This window comes from Saccoglossus kowalevskii, unplaced genomic scaffold (genome assembly GCF_978046115.1).
Source record: "Saccoglossus kowalevskii unplaced genomic scaffold, keSacKowa6.1 SCAFFOLD_280, whole genome shotgun sequence".
Taxonomy (NCBI): Eukaryota; Metazoa; Hemichordata; class Enteropneusta; family Harrimaniidae; genus Saccoglossus; species Saccoglossus kowalevskii.
Window position 1 is genome coordinate 50201 of NW_028188731.1, and position 8511 is coordinate 58711.

General features: G+C 33.6%; 1 protein-coding gene across 1 annotated transcript; it reads left to right on the plus strand.

Moving 5' to 3' along the window:
- Positions 1-5308: 5308 nt before the first annotated feature.
- On the plus strand, positions 5309-8324 carry LOC100369108 (mitogen-activated protein kinase 15-like; the record flags this gene model as incomplete). Its single annotated transcript, XM_085496391.1, has 4 exons — positions 5309-5462; positions 6121-6219; positions 7590-7619; positions 8234-8324. Coding segments are annotated over exons 1-4 (286 nt in total), but the record flags the coding sequence as incomplete, so codon positions are not given.
- Between the last annotated feature and the right edge of the window lie 187 nt (positions 8325-8511).

Here is an 8511-nt window from a genome sequence, read left to right on the forward strand (position 1 = left end):
GTATTCAACGTCTCTGTATGACTAATGCCAGACATCGTACATCCGTCGAGCAGTTCAACGTACACCTGAGTGGACTCTTGTATTGCTGATGCGAACTCTTTTATTTTATATCTGTATTGGGGTAGTATTTTATATTGAAAAGGAATATTGTACCATCACTGTTGAACGTTAATACATTGTTTATGCATACTTTGATTATTTATCTGCTTATGAGTCTCTTGCATGTGTGTGTCCTGCGCTACCATTTCGGACCATATAAATTGATTATTTTGTCTACCCTTAGTCTGCTCTATCGCTAGCCCGGGGGCATTGTTTTTGGAAAGAAGGGTAACACTCACGCTATCTATGAAGTAACAAAACATGACACTGTTCCCTCAGTCAGTCCATTTAGTGACACGTCAACTGAACATGAAAGAGCGCATGCTCAATGAAATATAGACTGACTTGCTGAACACACCACTGAAGTTGCACATACCCCCGGTATATAAGATATCTTTTATTTAAGTATTTGTAACCATGGTTATAGACAGGGTTATAGCCAGAAAATAAAAAGAGCCAGTCCAAAATTTACATTGAAGTGCAAGATATAGTAATTGCTGCTCTGCATATTTATACTATTATTTGTTGATTATTTATGGTTTTATGGTAAAAACTGAAAATTATCAACTACACATTGACAGGTTTGAAGAAATATAGCCTGTCAAATTGTGTGTCTTTCTAAAATAAAAGGTGGCTGGCTAAAATCCTGATAGTAAAGGTATTGTGTGTTATCCTGCATGGTCATGCTGCTTTGTGATTCACAATACCTCAACGGCAATACAAAGCATTGTTCAATAATTTACAAACATTTAAAATGATACAATGTGATTTGACATTGTTTTATTAAAGTGTGATGGCACAAAAAAGCCCATACTAATGATAAGGTATTGTAATTTGCATACAAATATGTATAGTTCTATCTAGAATAGTTTGTGGTATTAATCTTTGAGTTTCACATTTTCAATGGTTGGGATGAATTAACCTTTTCACCACCAGACTTTCTGACCCAAATTTTTCTGCACTTTTTTTCTTATATTCTTCAATCTTTTTCTAAATGAACCCTAATTTTGGATCCAACAGACAGTTTTTACTCAAAAAATGTGGCTATTTTTGTCTCAATCGTCTAAAAGAAAGTGCAGACTATAAACGCGACTATTTTATGAATTTGTGATGAAAAGAGGGACTGGTTAAATGTAGAAAAACATACCCAATTGCTATCCAAGTAAATACAGAACAAACCAATGACCTGCATGACACATGCATTGCAATACACAGTGAAATTATTGGTAGAATAAAAAAAACTTGATTGAGTAAGCTTCTGTAGTTAAAACAATGTTGATATCGAAAATGCAGCATTTATGAACCCTAGCATATCAGCTGAATGAATAATTAAAGCTAGAGAATGTGCATAATTAATGTTGAAGTTATTTAAGTATTATAAAACTATAACTACATATTTCAATCCATATTTCATTTCTCAACTTACTCAAATCAGCTGTCATATTTATTGATAGAAGAAAGGCAGTTTCAAGAAAAAAAAAGTTTAGGGTATTTTGCATAAATTATATTTTAAGTACACTGTCGCAACATTAATATGCTTACATAGTTTATTTATTTGTTTGCACTCTGTAAAGACGACACTACGAGTTGTTATTGTTATACCTTTAATTATATTTATGTAATGAACGACATTTACATACAATGAAGCAATCTGCATTTTTATTATAAAAAAAATGTTTTTTTTTTTTCCAACTTTATTTGAACCATGTATGTCTGTTTTATTGATATAAATAAGAAACATTTATGTGCGAAAAATTGGATTTGTGTTTGTTTTTCAAACATACATCGCTATGTGTGAAACCATTATATCGTGGAATTCAACTGAAATTCAATTGAAATTCAATTCACACAAATTGGTAATTTTTACCACTAAGAATACCGGTATATTTCATAATTGGAAAATTAAATTTCAGATCATTTCCACAACACTGATATTTCTGTACATATATGCATTATATGTATTGTGTTTTATTACTAACATTTTATCAACCAATGAAAACTATTTCTAAGGAAACAAACCTAAGTAGTTACATTGAATGAATGAATATTCATTGAACTCATCGCAAAAAGGCGTTAACTTAGTGAATTTGCAGTATTGATCTTGCCGACGAGACATACACTATTCTGTCTAGCGTTAATGAAGTCTGATGCCGTTCGGCCGGTGAGGGCCTACTCACGTCTACAGGCTATATGCATGTAGTTGACTATAACATAACTGGGCCAGTTCAGATTATATGCAAATTTATAACAGTACCTTTTTTTGTGAATTCACGGCGCAAAGGACACATAGAAATTCTTCAATTGACATGGATTAGATTCAATTGACATGGATTGGATTCACTTGACATGGATTAGATTCAATTGACATGGATTAGATTCAATTGACATGGATTAGATTCAATTGACAAGGTTCATAAAATATGAAAGGCATGAATAATTTTTATGGAAATCTGTAATACTTTCACCTCTGTTGACCTTCATGTTTCATTCCAATAATCACCATTACCCACAATCCTGTGAGTATTTTCTTCAATCATCGACAAATTTTCTGCCATACATGTAAAATATATTCATTTGCTTTCAACTGTTAAAATTTATGAAAAAAAAATATGCAAATAGTATCTTTAAATCTGAACTTAACCTGCATATACATTAAGGGTTACAGTTATACTTTCAAACCAATTTTATAAAACAACTGACAATGATCTACCAATCACAGTTCTGACAAAAACACCTTATTTGCATAAAATGGCAGAGTAACAAAATATCATATTTGTCTAATGAAAGTGAATCTGCTTACGTGTTAAAGTTAATATTAACAAATTAGAGTGAGTTACCGGTAGTTGTATATGCTGGTTTAAGTACACAAATGTTGTTGGTCATAAATTGCATGACAATGTTCATTGGTTTATTATGTACAATGTACAATCATAGAGCTAATGTTCCATGGCACAATGAAATAGAATTATTATATGTGTTACAGTGACATATTCTGAGAAACTTGTTCTAATATTTTTTAAATATTTTTACAACAATTTCATAGAACACAATGTTAAGGAAAAATTGCATTTTTTGACAGCTTTTAAACCCAAGATTTTAAAAATAATTCAGAACAGTACCCCATAATTCACAATATAAGATTTTTTTCAGTATATATGTCACCAGCCTACTATTAGAGACATGACATAATATCTCTGCCATGGGAACCCGTGGGAAACGCATTATACCTGTAACAGTGCCAAAATGGCAATTACCAGGGTATCTAATAAAGTACAACCAACATTTTCTCGAAAATAAAGCTGGTGACCCCCAACTTTTTTTAAGTCAATAATCTTATATTGCCTCAGAGTACAATTTATTGTAAAATGAATAAAATTTCATTTATGATTAGGCTTCTACCTAAAATGATGACGCAATTCAGTGATGTAACTGAAAAAAAAATATATTTACAGCTTACAGTACTGATATATATATATATATATAATGTATATATACAACATATTCTCTGAAATCTGCATGGAAACTATTGTAAAGCGCTCAATTTTTGAAAAATCTTGTGAAAGCTTCAGTGATTACACATGTCTCTAAGAACCCGAGTAAGTTTTTCACTACAAATATTCACTAATGCACAGAAATTTGTCTCTTGTGTGTTTTACCCTATATGTCAGGTTAAGGGGTTGGCATTAGAAAATGTGGGGGGTGGGGAAAAAAAATTGAAAAAATTACAGCACCACCATCGTGAATGAAAAAAATATTGTGCACAGTAGTTCTACCCCCCCAAGTTTCTAATGGTCAAACCCTAACATTAATTTATTTGTGTTCAATTATTTTCTCCATGTTATACAATGTCTTGAACATTTTAGATCCACTGTAGACACACTGGATGGGAGTACCTACACATCGGTACCCCATATGGTAAAAGAACTCGACCGCCCTGGTAGAGCTCTGCACTCTGATTGGACGGAGGCATTCCTGTGACATCATCTTCTCAATTGTCCTCACAAGAGACGTCCCGTAGCCTCGTCCTTGACATTGCAGTTTCACAAATAAAAAATTTATGAAATGATAATATTCGTCTTGAAAATTGTTACTGGAAGATGGTTCGGTTTTTGTTGTGATAGCTGGTTGAAAACAAGCCACAGCCACGAGCTGATTGCCAGGGGTCACTGACCCGAACAGAATGCGACTGTCTTCTACTGCATCAAAGTTTTCGCCTGATGTATCACGTGTAATTTGTCGAAAGAGGCGTCTGTTATTGTTAGTGTTTTCAACTTCAACAATATTCAATTCTTTACTCATGTTTGTATCTTGTATTAAGCCCAACCGATCTAAAATTAAAAAAAATAGGAAAATAATGGAATTCTGATTACAATAAATGCATTAATTATTCACTCGTTTTTTTAAATTTTCTATTTTTGCAAATGTATCAAAATTGCTAAATTAAAATCATGTGAACATTGTTTCTCTGCAAAGTTTGTGAAATTAAAACCTAGTGAAATTGCTCAAAACATTGAAATAGTGAAATGTAATGCCATTGAAAATAAATGTTTTCACAGTATTTTGATACAGTAAATTACCTGATGGCATGAAAGTTTGTTATAGAAATTTATAAAACATTAACCCGAAAGATTAAAATTAAATAGCTAACACTCATTCATATAGTTATGTGATACTTACAATAATACCTCTTGATAACTTACATGTAAACCTTAACCCCCCCCCCCCCAATTTAAGATGAGTCGCTCCTCAGTTTCAATAATTTTTGTTTTTCAAAACGTGGCCACGATTTCAGTCACGTACTTGGAACACAGGCGCCGGAACACATTGAATCATTTACGTCAAACACGTCACACGTTCTAGAAACATAAACATTGTACCTGTTCCTTTCTACAGAAGGGCTGTGACTGCATGCACATCATAACATAACTTCAGAATCCCTTTCTGTAAAACAGCGCCCACAGGCGTTGAACCATCTCAATATGGCGGCGCCCTACATAAACGCCTCTTCACTTAGTGGACCGAATTATTAGTACACATCACCAAATAACGGGCGATTATTTACTTGATTAAAATCATTATCTGTTATGCAGTGATTACCTGAGTATAGGATACTATCTTTTATAAAATCAAACAATTAGTTGCTGACTCATTTCCATTTTTATCTTGAAAACTACATAACGTACGTAAGGATACAACACTATACTTCGGTTGTGATTAGGTTTGGGGAAATACCTACATGAAAGGGGAATCCTTCGACGACTTGGCCTGCTTATCATTAACAAAATCGAAGGAAAGCCATGACTACGGAAATCGAAGAACACATTTTACAGAAATATGAGATCAAGACTCGTTTGGGCAAAGGGGTAAGTAAGATTTTGTACACAAAATGTGTTTGTTTTTGTATCAGACGTCGTTGATAGTTTAGTGCGAACGACATCACTGAACAACAGTTATTGTTGATTCACGCATCGGAAAAGATTACTTGTAAAAACTGACTACAGTGTTACGGGGCTCAGTAAGGACTGAGGATTGTTGACTGATTATGAGGTCTTCAGGAAAAATAAAACAAATAAACCATCAATGTAGTAGCCACTAATTTCCTTCGAATTTATACAACGCATTTCACAACTATACTATAGTAAGATGTTTTTCGAGATCTCGATCATTGTATCAGTGTACGATATTGTGCACAAAACCCAGATAAAAAATATATTGTCAGCAAAATCTTTACACACAAAATACAATATCAATATACAAATATCGATTTTGAGGCCATTTACCATTTTTTTAATGGTAAAAAGGTTATATATGATAAAAAAAAATTATATGTTTCCAAAAATATATTTTACATGTGAAATAATGAAAAGTTGATGTCATGTGTCATAATCAATAATTATGGCATTGGGCTGCAAAACAAAACAGTCAACTTTGTTGCTAAAGAGAGGAATTCAGATAGGACGCTACTAAACTCATAGAGAATGTGAATATGATATTTATACAAACACTTTGATTGTTTTACAGGCATATGGTATTGTATGGAAGGGAATTGATAGAAGAACTGGGGAGCTTGTCGCCATCAAAAAAGTGTTTGATGCGTTTAGAAACAGAACAGATGCACAGGTGAGCATTATTCCAGAGTCTAGAACGCTCACAATTCAACTCATTGCAGTAATAGGTTGAGTTTAGAAACAGAATGGATGCACAGGTGAGAATTATTCCTGAGTCTAGAACTCTCACGATTCAACTCATTGCAGTAATAGGTTGAGTTTAGAAACAGAACGGATGCACAGGTGAGCGTTATTCCTGAATCTAGAACTCTCACGATTCAACTCATTGCAGTAATAGGTTGAGTTTAGAAACAGAACAGATGCACAGGTGAGCGTTATTCCCGAGTCTAGAACTCTCACGATTCAACTCATTGCAATAATAGGTTGAGTTTAGAAACAGAACGGATGCACAGGTGAGCATTATTCTTGAGTCTAGAACTCTCACGATTCAACTCATTGCAGTAATAGGTTGAGTTTAGAAACAGAACGGATGCACAGGTGAGCGTTATTCTTGAGTCTAGAACTCTCACGATTCAACTCATTGCAGTAATAGGTTGAGTTTAGAAACAGAACAGATGCACAGGTGAGCGTTATTCCTGAGTCTAGAACTCTCACGATTCAACTTCATTGCAGTAATAGGTTGAGTTTAGAAACAGAACGGATGCACAGGTGAGCGTTATTCTTGAGTCTAGAACTCTCACGATTCAACTCATTGCAGTAATAGGTTGAGTTTAAAAACAGAACGGATGCACAGGTGAGAATTATTCCTGAGTCTAGAACTCTCACGATTCAACTCATTGCAGTAATTGGTTGGATTCACTGGCTCCAGATTATCTCAGTTCAGTTTAGCGATAATGTGTTGTGTCAAACAGGGGTTGAAGTACATGGATGAATGTAAGATGTTCGGTTAGTGGGGTGCGCATTGTGAGATATGAGTAATCTTATAGTTTTCAGGGCAAATATTATGTCAAATTTATGAGTTGACAAAAAATAATCCAGCCTCCATATATTGACCAATTGTGTATAACACCCATTTTAATAAAGTTTCTTTGGTAGTTATGATATGCATGTGGGACTTATTTTATTGGGACAGTTACTAGTAACCCCAAACTGAAATTCTGAAGATTTCAAAGTTTTTCATAACTGTTAAATATGAATTGTTCAGTGCATATATGACCTCATCCAGGACCTTAGAATTGTATTAATTAACCCTTTCAGTCAACTTCAACCACTGTCCATTTATAGTCCACATAAAATTTGTGAAAATTTAATTTTTCTTTTTTTTTCATCAAAATTAAGATTGAATGCATAGAAAATTATAGTTATAGTGAACAAATTTACCAAAATTGGAGTGAGAAACAAATTTGACGCTCTAAGGGTTAAGTGTGTGGATACGTTTTAAATGTTATTATTTGATATCTCATACAATATTTTGATTTACAGAGAACATTCAGAGAGATTATGTTTCTACAGGTAAGGTTATTTCATCATTAATATTCTAATGATCAACAAGGACTCTATTATTATGACATGAATTGTTTCTTCATTATTTCTTGTTTCCAGGAATTTAGTGACCATTTCGATCTAGTAAAGTCAGTCAGTGTCATTAACAATTTGTAAAACGTGTTTCGTCTAGTTTATAAAAATAGGAACAACATCATCAACAATTTGCAAATTTGTGATTCATCTAGTTTTTAAAATTAAAGCAACATCATCACATATGTTGAAATTGCCAATAATGAAGCTGATTCAACTACATTGCTTTTGGCAGTATAATGTAAAGAGGTTGATTCAGCTGACTACTCACTCTATGCGTATTAGTCCACCATTTCAAAAGTACTTTGTTTTCACTAAAATAAAATAATATTTGACATACAAGCATGCCATCCCTTGTTTTCAAAATAAAGTAGTTCCTAGGCACGTATTATAATTGTGGTGTGAAACCTATATGTTGGTATATCATCTCCTCTCAGTATGGGAAAAGTAAGGTGGCACACAAAAGGAAACATTAAGTCAACTATCTGACAACAAAATTCTCTTCTAACATCACTTGCAGAAACAAGAATGATTTCTTTCTTTTTTTCTAGGAATTTGGTAGCCACCCCAATGTGATAAAGTTGATCAATGTTATCAAGGCTGAGAACAACAGTGATATTTATTTAGTATTTGAATACATGGGTAAGTTGATATAAGTTGTGTTCACGTTACATGAAGTACGGGCTAATATTTATCTGATTTAGGCTTATCTAGCATATTTGCATTTCGGCTAGACCCAATTGCGTCCACGCACAGGGAGGGCCAGTCGTTAGCACGGGCTAAGGGGTGCAATTAGTCGGTGACCTTTGGTAAGCCGCTATTTACGAGT